At 33.6% G+C, this 18,497-nt stretch overlaps 1 protein-coding gene across 16 annotated transcripts in view; it reads right to left on the reverse strand.

Moving 5' to 3' along the window:
- ASPH (aspartate beta-hydroxylase) overlaps positions 1-18,497 on the reverse strand; it is a 124,389-nt gene that overhangs the window by 88,306 nt on the left and 17,586 nt on the right. For 7 of the 16 annotated variants that reach the window (XR_008235353.1, XR_008235354.1, XM_052788328.1 and 4 more), the window contains exons 2-5: positions 15,541-15,690; positions 14,726-14,770; positions 13,377-13,445; positions 7,279-7,452 (exon numbers count right to left, since the gene is read on the reverse strand). Coding sequence is in view for 14 of the 16 variants with exons in the window: in XM_052788328.1 (XP_052644288.1) it covers positions 7,279-7,452; positions 13,377-13,445; positions 14,726-14,770; positions 15,541-15,690 (438 nt within the window). In the remaining 2 variants the exon portion in view is untranslated. Of the gene's footprint in view, positions 1-7,278; positions 7,453-8,738; positions 8,897-13,376; positions 13,446-14,725; positions 14,771-15,540; positions 15,691-18,497 lie in introns of those variants that run through there. The other 9 variants (XM_052788337.1, XM_052788330.1, XM_052788333.1 and 6 more) reach the window with 4 other exon arrangements.

Below are 18,497 nucleotides of genomic sequence, written 5' to 3' on the forward strand. Positions count from 1 at the left end.
ACTTGAAATTATTTTTAAATAAAAGTATATGCACTACAATGAAAGATTACAAAATACCTTGTTCACTGATTATTGATATTTTACTTGTTAAATATTCAGGCAAGCAGTAATTGGTTTCAATCTGCTTTTATATAATGAATAGTGTTAAGATTCTCAGCAAATTATCAATGCATGACTTAATTCCATAAATCATGTATAGTTTAACATATTATGAATAGACCCATTTACAGGAGAAGTATGTAGAATAATAATTTTCAAAATCTTAGTATTATGTTACAAGACAAATCCTGCTGCATCTTGATTTCCACCTGGACTGGGTCCCTACAATGGCTACAGCACAGGGAAGTCTCATTTGTGAATCCCAGATAGCCTGAAGCAAGACATGGATGGGTACAAAACATTTCCCTTTTCCAACATAGCAATGTCCTGGGGCATGTAATAAAATCTGGCATCTAAGTAAACTCATTGGCAAAGACTTAGGCTCTTACAGCCTTAGGGCACACAAACCAATGTCCAGAATTTTATGAATCATGTAACCAAAATTGTGGACCTTTATTCTAAGTTCCAATTCAAGTGCCTTCACACTATTTTGAGCTAGTTTTTAAGTTCCTTCTTTTTTCCACTCAGTCCTACATTATAAATATCCAGTTCTGGCAATACAAAAAGAAATACAGAATTTATAACCACATAGGTGGTTATAATGGAATGTCAGAAATGGCTGCTATTGGAGTCAGTGAATTAAAAAGTAGACTTCAAAGTTAACATAGCTGGATAGGTTTCCTACATCTTCCAAAGAACTGCTTTAACAGTCATACTGAAAATTAAATATTCCCATTAAAGTGGTTATTTTTACATCATGCTTAATGGTAGATAATGTAGTATCTTAACTGATTGTTTGAAACTTAGAATATTACAAAGCATTCTAATTCTGCAACAAAATTGTAATTTCCTCTATTTTTCCTCGTAAAAATCTTCAAGAACAACCTCCACAAAAAGAACCCCCAAGTGAGAGCACAGCTTTAGAATTTCAGTATCAAAAGAAAAATATATGAATACTATTTTTATTCAGAAAGATAAGCATTGCAAAACAAAAATAATAGATAACACAAAGCACTCAGTCTTTTTGAGTAGTTTCACAGATGTTGACAGATAACATTCTCATATTTAACAATATACTGAGAAACCTGATGTTTATTCTTGCAGATGCAAATTTTATATTATTCATTTAATAATACTGAAAACTTTAATACTCTTGCTAAAAAAAAAAAAAAAAGCTTTGCCACATGAAAAAATTCCTATAAATCAATTTCACCACAACACCTACCTGCACAAACCCTTTTAACCTGCAGCATAATGCAACAAATGTAAGCTAATTTAGGTGGCTTATCCACTTCCACGTAAAAAAAGAAGAGGCTACTTCACATTTACCATAGAAAGCATATGGTCAAGGTTAGCACTAAGCAGCTGACTGACAGAACTTGCTACCCTCCTGTGATTTGTGCAAAGCCTAGATAACAGAACTAGAAGTGTCAAGCTTTAAACATTAGGGCTTGTGTTCAGACTCTTGCCTTAATTCATGAGGTCCCATCAAAAACCTCCTTCACCACACAGAAAATTAGCAAAATATGTCAAAATTGCAGAACTAAAAAAGGAGATACAAATCCTTAAGCCCAAACTGTTACTAACCTTTTTTCTCTCTTTTTTTTTCCTTCTCCAGAAGGACTGCAAGTCAGAAAAAGCTATGATTCTTTGTGTATGCACCTGCACATAATTATTACTATAATTCTGCATTTATAATATGCTACATTGGATATAGAAGGTCTTCTGCTAAACAAAATAGCCTACTGAGAGAAAGCTAGCACACACTTACCTTAAACTGAACTCATTACCTGTATGCAGAGCACTGGGCATACCAAAGCCTGTAACCCTCCCAAATGCAAGAAAGCTTTTTTAATTCATACAACTAGCATAAAAAAAAAAAAAATTAAAATACTCTCAATACATTCTTAGTAAGTTGCTTTAATATCTCTTGCTTATTTAACTGCCTAATTTTAGAAGAAAAATCCAAATCAGAGACAGAGGGCAGAAAGCATTTGTTGCATCTTGCATAAGAAGATATAAGAAACCAACAAGCAAGTCTTGCCTTGACTCTTGAGGAATCTATCCTAACTGACCATAAGACAGACAGTATTTAATGTATTTCATGCTGCTGTGGCATCATTACGATAGGTGTTTAACTGATGGCAACTGAATAGGGAAAATAGTATGCATCTGTCCAAAATGACTGAACTGTACGCAACAGCTTTCCCCAGCTCTCAAATACTATCAATCGTGTTTACAATATAGGTGTTTCCCCCCACCGGCGGCCATGAAATGAAATGAAAATCCTTCTAATTCTTCAATGCAATCTTCTTCTACCCCTCCCCATCCAACTCTAACCTATATGATTAATTGTCATAAAAATTCAATTTCTTCTAAGGCCAGTCAATTGAGACTGATTAATAATACAAAGTTACCATAAAATGAAACCTACTGGTGGTAAACCTTATTCACTGACTTTGAAACAGATTTCAAGAGTGAAAGATTGAACATGCTCTCAAAAAAGCTCATTTTTTGAGGGCGGAAAAAAAAAGTACTGGCAAAAAGTTGTTGCAATAAGAATTTCAACAGATATACAATTTGCTGTTTATTCTCTTCAATTCTAAGTTATTCCATGTACTATGAGCATTGTGATTTTTTCCCCCCATATAAAACACTTTCTTTCAAATTAAATATTGTTGAAGGTGGTCACAGAAATCTGGGGTTCAAACCGTCCATAAGTTCTCAGCCATTTCAGATATATGGGTATTAAGCTTTTTTCCCCCTACAATTTCTTTACATTAATATCATGACAAAGCAAGCAAGAGCTTATGCTACAAAGAAAGGTTAATGCAGTATTTTGTTTGGAGGTTGTAAACTTCTGCTGAAAACTGGCAGTTAAAATACCAAACATTTAGCAACACGAGGAAATGGCAAAGCAAAACATCCCACGTATTTCTAAAAATGGGGCCAAACTGGAAGACTACAACTTTAGTCACAGACATTTACTTCTGGAACTCTATAAAATTTAATATAAATGACCTGTAAGGAGTATGAAGGTAGCTAATGAAAGCTCTATGTCCCATTTAACATAAAATCACTAAATTTTCATTCTTTACTAGCTACAAAACCTAGCAAGTTTCTATCACTTAACATATTTTTGTCATTAAAAACATTGTTTGCTACTAATTTGCTCCTATTTTAAATTCTCAAACCAAAAACTGTAGGTAGAAAGCAGCAGCTTTGCCTTCTAAAATAATATCAGAAGGCAAAGCTGCTACAGCTTTCTTCCTACAGTTTAAAACCACTTTAAAAGTTTTCTGGACTTCTTTTAAAACATTAATATACTGACTGTATTTTATATAACTGATAGTCACCACAAATCAAACTAAAAATTTAGGTTTCAATTTCCTCAACTAATTTCAAACACTCTGTGTGGACTTAAAAGCAAGAGTTGAGATTCAGTTCAGTTTTCCTTGCTTATTTGCTTACCATACTCAGCTTAACCTTTACACTGTTAAAATACCGTTTTAAAAAAAAAGGAAAAAAAGGAAAAACGAGAAAAGGAAAAACGAGAAAAGGAAAAACGAGAAAAGGAAAAACGAGAAAAGGAAAAACGAGAAAAGGAAAAACGAGAAAAGGAAAAACGAAAAAAGGAAAAACGAAAAAAGGAAAAACGAAAAAAGGAAAAACGAAAAAAGGAAAAACGAAAAAAGGAAAAACGAAAAAAGGAAAAACGAAAAAAGGAAAAACGAGAAAAAAGGAAAAACGAGAAAAAAGGAAAAACGAGAAAAAAGGAAAAACGAGAAAAAAGGAAAAACGAGAAAAAAGGAAAAACGAGAAAAAAGGAAAAACGAGAAAAAAGGAAAAACGAGAAAAAAGGAAAAACGAGAAAAAAGGAAAAACGAGAAAAAAGGAAAAACGAGAAAAAAGGAAAAACGAGAAAAAAGGAAAAACGAGAAAAAAGGAAAAACGAGAAAAAAGGAAAAACGAGAAAAAAGGAAAAACGAGAAAAAAGGAAAAACGAGAAAAAAGGAAAAACGAGAAAAAAGGAAAAACGAGAAAAAAGGAAAAACGAGAAAAAAGGAAAAACGAGAAAAAAGGAAAAACGAGAAAAAAAGAAAAACGAGAAAAAAAGAAAAACGAGAAAAAAAGAAAAACGAGAAAAAAAGAAAAACGAGAAAAAAAGAAAAACGAGAAAAAAAGAAAAACGAGAAAAAAAGAAAAACGAGAAAAAAAGAAAAACGAGAAAAAAAGAAAAACGAGAAAAAAAGAAAAACGAGAAAAAAAGAAAAACGAGAAAAAAAGAAAAACGAGAAAAAAAGAAAAACGAGAAAAAAAGAAAAACGAGAAAAAAAGAAAAACGAGAAAAAAAGAAAAACGAGAAAAAAAGAAAAACGAGAAAAAAAGAAAAACGAGAAAAAAAGAAAAACGAGAAAAAAAGAAAAACGAGAAAAAAAGAAAAACGAGAAAAAAAGAAAAACGAGAAAAAAAGAAAAACGAGAAAAAAAGAAAAACGAGAAAAAAAGAAAAACGAGAAAAAAAGAAAAACGAGAAAAAAAGAAAAACGAGAAAAAAAGAAAAACGAGAAAAAAAGAAAAACGAGAAAAAAAGAAAAACGAGAAAAAAAGAAAAAAAGAAAAAAACCCTGCCACGCTGATATAACTGAAGACTCATCTAAATCTTATTACCACCCTTACTAGCCAAGTCCTGCTTGCAATCTCAACAATTAATGAAATACATTAAAATCAAACACTTCTATCCCAAACTTTAGGAGAGCTTTGACAGCTCTGCTCACCACTGGTGAGTGTTTAATTGTTAAACAGGAACACCACCAGGCAAGAGTGAACACTTCTGAAAATAACTATATTCTAGAAACTAAGCACTCTAGGAAAGTTATTTACTGTTAATATTTCCCTTAGGTCTTCCCCCTGCCCTTTTTCCTCCTCTTACATATTCTTTATTCCCACTGTAATTGTTTTTGAGCAGACTTCCACACACTTCATAAAATCAACAAGGAACATCCATGATATCAAATCAGAACTTTCTTGGCCTGCATTTCATCGCCCTAGCCCAACTTAAACTAGCTTACTGTTTACTGATGTAACCATTGCCTACTTCAGTGCCTGCAGCTTTCTAGTGGTTCAAGAAATCTATTTATTTCACTTGAAACTTCATCAGATTATCACTGTGTATTTTAACTATTTGGTATAAACTTCATGATACAGAATTCTCATTGTAGATGTTTTCCTCCTCTTTTTGTCAATCTAGTTCCATTACTGATGCATCTACAACAGAATTCAATGTTCCATGACAATTTTTCTAATTCAGACTGAGAGATATTATTATCCCACAATAGTGATGAAACTCTTATTTCTAATTCAAATCTGCTTCTAAAATTAAAAGAGAAAGAAAATGCAAACAAAACAAACCAAGCTTGCTTATTTCCTACTTCTCAGATACTTTGCAAGTTTCTTCTACTTGCTATGAAACTTCTCAGTAATATTCCACAGGTCTACTACCATTTATTTTCATAATGTACAGGGTTGGTTTTTTTGTTTTGTTTTGTTTTTTGCATTATGCTTCATATAGCTCATCCTAAAAAACATTAGATTTACATGTTACTAACTTTCTTATACCCTAATCCTCAAATATTTGGAAGAAAATGTGACTAATGTTCTTGTGGCTCTCTTTCATTTGTAAATCTTAAGCCACAGTATTAACAAGTCACAACTTTTTTTTTTTTTTTTTTTTTACAACATTTCACTTGCTTAACACTAACACTTTTTCTTTTCTATTACTTTTTAAAGATTTAATAGAACCCCGAGTTGGATGATTTAATGAAAGTTTTTTTGAAACAGTCATGTTAAATTGCTTTAAAATTGCCATGCCGAAGCAAGTGAAAATCCATTCAATTTAAAAACAGGTTAAAATTTCAGCCTGCATCCACTAGTGTTAAAACTTGAGTATGAACTTTATATGGGAAACCAATACAAACTTAAGCATAGCAGGCACCACAATAAACAATTTCACACAATTTTAGTAATAATCTGAGTACACTATTCAGGTATTAAAATGACAGCTCAGTTTCAGGTTTTAGTACCTGATACAAACTGCAGAACACAGTTATAAACTCCCCTTTCTATACCAATAACTTTATGATAGCAGAGAGAATTCATGTATATGAGAAATGTTTTTGGAACCACTGTCATAAAACAGTTTCACAGGAAAAGGATTAAAATTTGCAGAACTGCATTACGTTCTTGAATTTAGCAAGGAATAGAAGACATTGAATGCTAATTTCCAATTAGTCTTTAATATTTTCAGTATTACATTAGAAATACATAATCACAGCTTCCCACTTCCATGAAAGGCCCACGTTAAAAAAACTCAAACAAATTTAGAACAGCCCTTGTGGTGTAATTGCTATATTAAAAAAATGACTGAAAACTTAGTTGGAAAATGAACAAATCAGTGGGAATAAACCATATAAAGACATCGTATCTTCTGAATACAACAGATGTTAGCTAACTTAGAAATAAATGTTTCTGTAAAATTTTCAAGCACTTTTATATGAAGTGCTTTTACTTGAACAGGTAAAAAGAATCTATCTGAGAAATCAGTGAATCACAAAATAAATTATTTATTAAAATTATATTTCACAAGCGAATTATCATTGTCATGTCTATATTAAGGATTAACACATAAATATGTATTTATATAATGCAGTCATGCTAGAGTACTTTACAATCAAAGCTGTTACAAAACACTTCAGTTAATGTTTGCTAGAAAGACAAATGTTATAGTGTTAACAGTACAGATTATTACACTTAGCTTTCTAAGTTTTGTGCACAAAATGCACAAATTGAAGCACATACAGAAACCAACTACACAACCGCAGATACATGTTTTATTCTACATATTTACATAACTGTGTAGTATTTGTCATCCTGTCACAAAAATGGAAAAGTCATTGAAAGGCTTTCAACTAGTGAAACTACATTGCATGGCTTACTTTAGTTCAATCTTTATAGCGTCCATTTGGGAGTTTCCCCTCAATGCCATACACTCCTCTTATATTAAGACTGATGGTTTCATGGACATTTTCGAAAGCCAATCAAATTAGTCTCAGTCACTGGTTCTGTAAATCCAAAATAACACAAGTCTTTTTTCCCTGAACCCCTTCATTCTGTGACGTACCATCAACATCATCTGCAGCTTCGCTCTCTTCTTCTTCTAGTATTTCAAAAGGAGTCAATACATCATAGAGAAATGAGAGAAAGCCATAAAACCAATCAGAGCTTTCCTCTGCTAAAATATTAAGGACTTCCTCAAGGGAATCAATATTTTCATTACTGCCATCTTTGGTCAGGCCTACACAAGAATAGAGGAAAGAGAGAGAGAGAGAGAGAGAGAGAAGGGGGAAAAAAGAGACAGCAGTTAGGTGGAAAGAGGAAACTGTAAAAGGAGGATCTGTGAAAGACATCGCATGTCACAGACAGCAGTCTTTACAGGAATGCTAATTAGGAAATAAATAGAAAGATGTTAAGAAAGTTGAATCTTTCAAAGTACAGACTATAATTTGGACAATAAACATGCACAATATTATGCCAAAATCTTAAAAAAAGGCAGCAACTTTGCTTTCCCTTCTTCCTCGTCCTAAAACCAAATCCATTTATATTCAGTTTTCTTGCCACAGCGTTTACCTTTAGACAGTTTTTTAACAGTAATCCTCCACTACTTAAAAGCATCCAATTTGTCCTTTTTTTTTAAGCCATGAAGTTCAAATTTGAGAGCTTGCAACTGATAGCTAAGAACATTTAAAAGCAAACAGTATTTAAACAAACTTGTCACAGACATACTGTTAAAGATAACATTTATTCTACCATGCAGAATTTTGATTTTGCTTAGAAGTGAGGACTCTAATTGCTGGAGGGGGGTTGTTTTGCAGTTTGTTTGCTTGTTTCAGTTTTATAACATGTTTCTCAATCATTTTTTTCTATGATATGTATTCTACATGATACATTTGATGCTCAGGAGTTAATTCCAAACCTGAGGATATACAGAACACTAGATAAAAATGAATAGGTAGCCAATATAAAGGGCGTATGTATTGTTACATAGAAAATCTAAAGCAGGCTAAAGACAGCTAAAGTAGAGATGGCCAGAGCAGCAAACAAAGAGCTTGTCACTTCTAAACTCTGATGCCAGGAGTTGCTAGCTTGAGCGACGAGACCCAGTGATCTAACTGGTGTTTGTAAAATACAAATAAGCCATGATTAATGCTTTTTTTTTTCCCCTCCTGTTTTTTTTGTATTAAAATCCACTGTTTTACAGTTATTACTAAACATTTAAACTTTTCCATTCTGGGAAAAGTACAACAGAATGACCAAGCAATGACAAACGTCAATTACTGGTAAGCTTTAAAGTGAGAGAAGGAGGAATTTCCCCCACTTCTAACCAGAACAAACCTTCATTTGTGTTGGAAGGAGAAGCAGAAAAGTGGGCTAAGGGTGAAGACAGATTGTTGAGACATAAAATTAAGTGAGTATGTTGCACATGCAGACTACAAAGCAATATTAGGTGCAGATTAATGAAACATTCAAGATAGAGGAGTTCATGGCAGAGACATTAAACACATTTCGACATGTTTTTCTTACAGCACATAGTGAAAGTATCAATGATAATTCTGAGGAAACTTCCAAGTCCATGATGTTCCACATCCTTGTACCTGGATGTCCAGAACCTCTACTTGAGTGACCAGCCATTCTCTTTAATTTTTCACTGGATAGCCCAAAGGTTTAAAAATGACAGATTGAATCCAGGAGGCAATCAAGGTATTATAAATATCCCTCTCCAACTTCTTCCATGGCTTAGTTCTATAAAAATTAAATTTTATAGACTTAACTTTATGCATGGTAGTTATTCATCATTCTAATTTGTTTTCAAAATTTGGACCAAGCAAGATGTAAAGACATAAACCAAAGTAAGTATATTTACTGAAAAATGAAATGTAGTCTCAGTTTAAGAATGGAAACCTGAATCTAAAAGAAAAAATAAAAAAAAAAATAAATCTAAGTTATAAACACAGAATTATATATATTTCTATCATTCTATTCTGTCAGAATCTGGCATTAAAAAAGAAACAAACACTCCCCCCTCCCCCCCCAAAAACCCAAACCCACCCCCACCACTCACAAAAGACCCCAGGCTTTAGATAGCACTTCTGTAAGCACGTGAAGAACCGTATAGATGCCCCTGTTCTTGCACTAAGTCAAGAATAAGACTCGGGCAATTATCTTTACAAAATATAGGATGGACTACAGCAGCATATTTTCTTTGCGAAGATTAGGACACCAAAGGGAACCACAGAAATTGGAAGAATATGTCTTATAGTTTTTACCATAAAAACCACGAAACAACAAAACCCCAAAACTTTTCTCTACAGTTCTTTACAAAAACTATCTGGGATTAATATAATGGCCTTTGAATCTAAGGTTGAAAAAAAAAAAAAAAAAAGACACTTCAGCCTGAGTTACAGAAGTAACACATTATTTCATGCATTTATCTTTTTCCTTTCTTAGAAAGAGTTAAAAAAAAAAACAAACCCAAAACTAATTACTACTATTTTTGATCTTCATTCATCCCCATGATCGAGAACTGCTTTTCAAAGTAAAACTCATGCGCTGATAAGCATAGCAAGAAGGGCCTGAAAAATGGAACTGCCCAATCAGCCAGCCATACCATGCTAAATCAGTGACTCACAGGAAATAACTACTTTATTTCAAGAGAAGTCTAAACATCACAATTTAAATCAAACAGTGATCGAAGGAGTCAAAATCTTTATCTACTCAACAGCGTTACCACAACTAATGAGGCAGAGGGGCTTGCCTACATTTATTTAATAGGACAAAGCCTTTCTTCTCCTGCAAACATCTCTTTTATGAGAATGAGCATATACAAGCCTTTAATATTTGAAGGTGCTAGAGTAGAACATGAGAAAAATAGATAAGAGTATGAAACTTATCCTAAACAGCTTAACCATACAAAAGCATTCTTTTAACTCCCATTATCTCACACAGATTTTCTGAATGTACAATCTTTGTACAACTGCTTGCAAACATCTTTTTCTACTATAGGTGAACCAGCGGAAAAAAGCTGGTTTGCAGAAGCTTGGATTCTACTGTTAAATACCCTTTGTTTGCTCATACACTATGGTTGGTTGTTGGGGTTTTTTTTTTCCATTTCCTGCATAGCCCGACGACTCTGAACTAAATCCACAAGAACAATACATTGATGACTTTCTGTAGCTGCAGTTCCAAAATTATACTAACTACTGCAGCCATTTAAGTAGAATTTCTCAGGATATTGTTGCTTGTTAAAAAGGACTGAAGTATAAAAAACAGCTGAGCTCCAAAGACTCTATTACAACAGACATTAGTACTACCTATACATGCATTTTTTTGTAATACAACTAAAGCCACTGTTTCTCTATACTGAGCTAAAGCAAGTACAGAGGTGTAACACTCCTCCTGAGAAGAATAACTTCCTTCAAAGAACAATCAGAGCAAAATGGACAAAAAGTGGAATGAGAACTATTGGTAACAGCAGCCCTCAAAGGAGGGGATTAAGCCTCTCTTCCCATTATCAAAAGGAATTCAGTAAACAGAACCTCGCAAACACCTGTGAAAAAGAATCAATCTGCAAGATAACTGCAGACTAGCTTTGACAAGTTTGCATTTCCACCCTGGATAATTTTTTTATAAATGGATACAAAACTAACTCAAAAAAATATTTGGGGTTGGTTGGCTGGCAGGGTTTTAGGTGTTTCCCCCTCCCCACTCTTGCTCAGGGAGGGGGGAGACAGGGAAGAGGGGGAGAACACACTTCTTGCACACTGTTTTTAAAATTACACAAATACCTCAAGAGAACTTAATCATCAAACCTCTATCATACCTTATACATACAAGAAATAAATCAATAAATTTTAATTCTTCTATTTAAGCATGCCAGAGTAGTACAGAAAACTACTAAGATATCAGCTACTAAACCATTCTTTGAAATATAAAATAAACTCATGCTGGTAGAAGCATTTCTCAAAATTAAATTAACTTAAAAATATATTTATCATTAATATGCAAATTAAATCTCTAAATTTGTAGCAAAACCTAAAGATTATGGAAGTGGACAACATTAAACCACTGTACATGCCACAACTTCAATATACAGTAGTTTAGTAATAGCTGAAGAGCAGGAAAGAAAACAAATATTACTTCCTATCATTAAACATCAAAAAGTAGTATCTTCTTTTTAAGTCAATATTAAATTAGCAGAGAAACTACTTGCTGTTATGGTAGTCTGACCCAGAGAAAAATCCCAGAAAGTAACAAGTCTTCAAACACAGCATATGTACTAACAAGCTCCTCACAAATAAAATATAAAAGGAGCTATGCATTCAACATTTAGAAAGTTACCTTAATGCAGTTGAATATAGGCTTACTATATGGTTTTCTTTACTACAAAGGCTTAATTCTGGAAGATAAATTTCTCAAGAGGGAATCTAGTCTTCCAGTTTCTGCATCAATGAAATAATTTTAGTCTGCATAGTGGTGTTCATTTTTTAGTTCATATTAAATGTAAAATACAAACAAGCACAATAATTTACTGGGAACTTCAGTTAATAATTTTATATGCTAGTTATTAGAAAAACTATATTTTTATATTCATAAATTTTATCAATGTTGTCTAATTTTTCAAAATTTACCATTTCCTTTGCACTGCAGAAAATAAACTTAAATGTGATTAAATGGTATTTCCAAGCAAGTATTCAAAAATAATAAAAATAACTTTTGATCTGTGACCTTTTAATGTCACATTTGAAGTATAAGATTTAAATGCGTGATAAGACAAGCTTATAATAGAAACACTGTCATGTACTGGCAGAATTCCCAGCTTTATCAAGTTGCATAAAACAGACATGTAACAAAGCAGCAGCATGTTTCTGGCTACCACCTTGGCAATCTGACTCCGACTAATATGACCCACAGGAGATTGATATCCATTTTCTATACACTAGACAGAGAAAGATTAGGATTATAACTATACAAAGTGTTATCTTATTCACCATTTATAATTAACGCCAAGTTTGTAGCTCTGAAGTCATTCAGAGCACTGGAGATTCTTTGGAGTGCCTCTTACATTCACACCACTGCAAACTGGTTCAGTAATATTGGTTGCATGGGTTTTCTTTAACCATGAAGGGATTAAAAAAACTTCCCCAAAAGACTTGCTTATTTCTCCAAACCTAAGTGTGGAAAAATAAACTGATGATAAACTGATTTTTATGGAGTATGAGTTTCAAACAGCAAGCCATAACATCCTAATATACTATTGATAACTTTGACTAGATTGAGACATTCCACTTTGCCCTATGCTCAAGCTATTATTTACTATGCTGGGTTTTTTTGTTGTTTTGTTTGTTTAACTTGCTAGGTTTGCATGCTCAGAATAGGTTTACATTTGAATAAATCAATTACAGAAAAGTAAACTTTCTAACATCAGGTATGCAAGAAGCATCTCTCCAATGCTTGATTGTGAAGCTGAAGATAGTAGTGCTTTAACTGCTAGAAGATGTAGGTAGAAGGGCAGTATCACAAAGCATGTTTAGTGACTGAAATTTCTCTTTGAAGATACATAGTGAGCAGAAAGACATTCTCCCAAACTACAATGAACAGAAGCCTAAAAACCACTGTTTCAACATCAAAGAAGAAAAATCCATGTCATGTAGGATTTCTGAAGGGCAAAGAAAATGAACAGACCTGTGGATAACTCAGAATAGAGGAAAGACAGTACAAAAATATGCTAAACAAGTAGTCATCTAAGAAGCACAAAGGCCTGTTGGAAGACATTTTAAAATGAACCTGGCTTAACATGTTACCATAAACAATGTTTTAACTCTTGAAGCATCTTAAGCCCTGCATCTGATAAATTTATTAATAATCACAACCATCTTTCAACAATCAATACAGCAGCATCAGCCACCTAACTTCAAAATCGTCCTGTAAGTAATTAAATGCTTTCCACTTACATTGCTATATTAGGAGAAAAAGAACACAACTTGCTACAACAAGTTGCACACACAATCCTACAACTTGCGTTAAGAAAAACCCACCACAATTAAATCAATTTAAGTTCTCCATTGTGGAAAAAACAGAAATATTGTTCTGACATTAAAAAAAAACCAAACATGAATATGACAACTGAATTATATAGATTATTCCACCAGTGTTGGTACTCGCCTAGCAATACTTTAGCATCTTCCACATCAAAATCTCCATCTCCATCAGCATCATATATCCCAAGCTTGCCTAGAAATGCAAGGAGAGGAAGAAGAGAGAATTAGGGATTCAGCAGTTTGTTTCCAGCACAGTGTTTTGAATGTGCAATGGTTGACTGTCAAAGCTAGGTTGTTACCATTTTTTTTTTTTATATCATTTAGCCGCACTCCTCTTAACCACATTTTAAATTTCCTGGAAAATATTACAATTATTTCAAGTTCCTTTCTGCATTTCCTAGACTTTAGAATGAACACAAGTTAGTCTTTTTTCCACACATTTATTTTGGTGCTCACAGATTTAAAATGAATCTGTACTTAACTCATGTGCTTTATATAAACATGTTTTGCTCAGAATAAAATTTAAGTTCACAAGGAACATTCAACATGTTTGAGGGAAAACAAACAATAAAACAAGAATTAATCAAATAATCACCATTTGTTTTCTGATTATATGCTTCTTGCCATTCTAAATTCTCAGAAAAAAAAGACAGGTATATAATTTTTAGTGCTAAGTTAATAGCAGGTAAGCAACCTACTTACTGAACAAAGGAAAAACATTCATAATTTTTATCAACAACTGTGTAACATTCACTGCAGACAAAAAAGTTGTCCATCCTTTTACAGGTGACTAACATGTCAGACTTCTCACTTTTATTTTTGAAACTGCAGCTCTACCAGCCCTAAGTATATGCAAAAGGAGAACCCAGTTTCTATTAAAAAAGAATTTTTAGCATAGAATTGTGGTATCTAGGATTAGAAGTGTCCTGGGATCACCAAGTGAGTAGAGAGCTATCTAATTAGTTTTGATAAAATTCAGACACAACTTTTAATAGATTGAAATTTTTCCCACTGTTTGCAGAATAACCCTGATTCCTTATAGTTTGCCAGTTTACTATTACACTTGTCATTCTCTAAATGGAGGCAGAACTTGATTGCCATTAAAATAAATTAAATATAGTTCTTAATATGGTGCTTAGAAAATTAGAAAAGTTTTGTGGAAGAAAAAGTTCAAACTTGGGTCTAGAACAGACAAAAACAAGGCCATCATCATTGCACGGAAGCAATCAATTAGAAAGGATCTTTATCAGTTTATGGTTAAACACAGCAGACTGGTGGAATAAATGTAATTCTCTAGAAATAAGAAGAATTGTATAATCTTCAAAACCATGAAGAATGAGACAGATGAAAAATGACTGAGTTTCATGTCATTTAGAAGAATAGTAATTCTCTAAAAAATTAAAAACATAAAAAAGTAAACCAAAATTTTTAGCCAAGGGACTGTAAAGCAAGCTTATTTCTCTAATATCCTACCTTGTAGGACCTCTGACAAGTTATAACGGAAATCCTTTGCTTTGGCTGCATGTGTGGTAAAAATATAGAAACCATTATTTGCATCACTAGACCCAATTTCAAACCAGAAGCTTCTTTTAAAATCAGTCCAGATCAAAAAAGCATGTACCAACAGATTTGTAAAGCTGTAAAGCTTGTAAAACCAGCAGTTGCAAAAGTGCATGTTGAATCCTACAACATCAGGGACAATAGCTCTACCTATGGACATACATCTTGACCTTCAAGACATTAATTTTTACCCTTAGATATTACATTAACAATACTATCTTAACATTGCCATATTGAGATACAATTATTACTGTTATAGCTTAAAACTGAGGTCATTCAACAGCTCATTCATGAGAGGATGACTCATCAGTTGTCCTGACTCTATGGGCAACACAGTCCATCAGAGGAGTGGTAACATTAGCTGCCCACTTTCAACCACTGCTGCAAGTTTGAGACCTTAATTTGAAACAATACATATTTAGCTGACATTTCAAATGAACTACAGTATGCATGTGACAAAGAGATCCAGTTCTATCCTTGGAGATTTTTTCAATTCTTTAATAAATGCAGTATGTTAATAACCTTTTATAGTCTTATGAGAACCCCATTTTATCATAATGGAGTTCAGCATTAAAACGTACTTTTTAAGGTACATTGCCTATTCTTGTCAGGTAGGTCATTTGCAAACACCACAGTAGTCAAATCCGGTATCTAGAAATTTAAAATGGCCTCCATTTAGTGCATATCATAACAATTATTAGAAGTGTCTTAAGATTTAAAATTCTTACCTAGAACTTCTTCATAATCTACAAGTTCAAACCAGACAACTGCTACTGACGTCCAAACTCCCAGCAAAGCAATTACCATAAACCAGGTGAAAAACGAGCTTCCAGAGAGGCCTTCTTTCTTTCCATTCTTGCTTCCTCCATGCTTAGTCTCTGTTAAAATAAGGCAAACAAGTAGGAAAAATGGATTTGTAAAAGAGAAAAATATGTTTGAGGATATCATTATAAATCTTGTTTCTTGTGACTACACAGAATACAAGACATTTGAGTAACACTTTTTTTGTTGTTGTTCTTTTTAACTTCACCACTGCTACTTGCTTTTCCTATCACTGTGAATTATGGTGGGAAGCTTGATGATTATCTAAGTAAAAGACCTATAACCAACTAAACACCAAAAACCCTCATGTAATTTGTCTTAACAACTTAGTTGGAAATCCCCCCTTCCTCCCCTTTAGTGCACGTTTATACACAGCTTAACGTTTTTGAGATGGTTTGCATTTGTGCCAACAGTTCTCAAACCGCCACCAGAGGGCAATATGACCAGCAGAAACAGCTTGGAAGAAAAGCGTTTCTTCTGAAGCAAGTTTCAAAGCTAGTTGAACTAGCTCACAGAATCAACATGAAAATTCAAATACCCTAAGAAGGCTCTAAAATCTAAACCATATTAAGGGTAAGACTCCAAGTTCAGACACTCTACCAACTAAAAACATCTTTCCTGTTGCTTAGAATCTAGCAGAGATTCGCTACATGCTGAATACCTTTAGACTTCCAGTCCCATGAACATAGAAGTAGAAGGATGACACAGAGACGTAATGCAAATCACAGCTTCATTTATAACTGCACATATGGAAAGTAAGAGTATACAAAAAATACAGTAGTTATAAACAAACCACTGGGGAAAGAGACCTCAACCTAGCATATGGGTAGGGGGTTCCAAATGGGCATCACCACTACAGAAGACATGAACTGCTTGCTCTGTTGCTTTAGGATCATTTTAGGGAAAGAGGGATACATGTAGTAAGTAAATGTGCATCCAGAAAGATGCCTGTGGCCTTTCTCAAGGTCTGCTCTTCTGCCTCCTGATAATACCGCTGCAAGGACGGCACTTACCCACAGTTTCATGTCTATCAGCCTATTCCACTTCATTCCCTTCTAAGCACCAGCCTTTCCCTGTTCAGCCACATTCAGTCCTAGTTATTGAAGTAAAACTATTTCTTACATATTTTGAAATACTCGAGGAACTTTGTCAAGAATATTGTGATAATATAATAAGGAAGAGAGTTAACTTTATCACACTAATTGCAAGTAATGTTTTATGTATTTATCAACACCGATCATAGAAAAAGACAAAAAATACCCTCAATAGCTAAATATCAACGTGATTGGGTTTTAGAATACAATGGAGTAGCTCTGAAAGATGAGTAATGAGGGATTGGTGACTGACTTATTTCTGTAATAGATATTATACAGAAGTACTTTCAGACCCTGCTTGCTGTCAGGTTCACAGCTGTAATAAACTAACCTTTTATTACATTCATTGTGCTATATATCCAGTTCAGACCAATAAAAAAACCCGACTCACATCACGTTTTACTCAGCTCAGTATTTTATTGGAAAAAAAAAAAAATTATTAAGACTACTCACAAAGATCAAATATCAACTACTTAGTTTCTTTTCTTTATTAAACACAAAGTTGCCGCTGTATAGGCCGTTCAATAACATTCAGAGAGAAACTGAGACAACTTAGCCTCACATCAGGCATGTATTGCTTGCTACTGCACAGCACCCTAATTACACATGTGCAAGGTCCATATACATAACTCATCATAACATCTCTCTTGTAGGAAAGATGTATGGGTAGCCTGAAAATAGAGGCAAAGACAAGCAGCGTGTACCAGTACATTCAGAAATAGGATCAACTCTATATGAAAATTACTTAAAGTACTCGAGCTGGAAATCTTAATATTCAGAAATAAACAATTATACTATGTAACAGCAGAACCTTGCTACTGCTGTGTTCCAATGCAGTCAATGGAAGCTTTTTATATATTTAAAATGAAACTTTAAGGCTAAAAACATTTTAAATGATTCCAGGTTACAACTTTGTTCTATAGCAAACGAGGTAGTGGAAGAGGCAAACAGGAAAGAGAATCTTACTGTATTTCATGCTTACTCATTTACCACACTGCTTTCTACTGTTTATTGCTAGTTGCCTCTGAAGAAAGGGGCTTTACTTATTAGAAGAAAAGAACAGGAAAATGAAAGAAAAGACAACTTATTTAAGTAATCAAGCATAGCTGTTCATATTTTTTCCAGTTTAAAAGACTGTTTCATGCAAATCCCTTAAAAACATATTCTGCTATAAAAGTATCATTCACAACATTTAAAGATACATTTTTATGCTGTGGCTTCCTATCTTATAGGAAAATAACTTTCAAAACTCTTGAAAAATTCTGCAAAGAATTCAACCATGGCAGCTTGATCATGCAACATTTTAATAAAAAAGGAAGTTATGTAACCTAAAATTTACCTACGGTCTGCACAGATAACCCTACACATAGGGTCAGAACAAAACATTGCAAGGACTGGCGCTGGCTCACAGCTCATTCCAGACAGTTAATTCTCAATTCAAGCCCCTTCCCTGCACATGCTGTCAGCCATGTCAGAAGTAGGTCACTTGCCATATCTGGTAAGCCTGTGCTTACACCACCAGATGTCTTTATGCAGACATCGGAAAGTTTTCAAGTGTGCTCTATCCCTCAACGGCAAATCTTTAAAAGTCCTATACCTTACCCATCCCACATTAAGAGTCATGCCTAAATAAAAATGTATGAAAACCTTTTTCCTTTTACTTTAGCTTACGTTAAAGACACCTCATAATGTCACATACTCCAAAAATAACTTTAATGTCAGATATTTGAAGACAAAAGAATGTCTCTTATGTTAATATCTGCTCTACT

The sequence above is a fragment of the Harpia harpyja genome, chromosome 5 (assembly GCF_026419915.1).
Source record: "Harpia harpyja isolate bHarHar1 chromosome 5, bHarHar1 primary haplotype, whole genome shotgun sequence".
NCBI lineage: Eukaryota > Metazoa > Chordata > Aves > Accipitriformes > Accipitridae > Harpia > Harpia harpyja.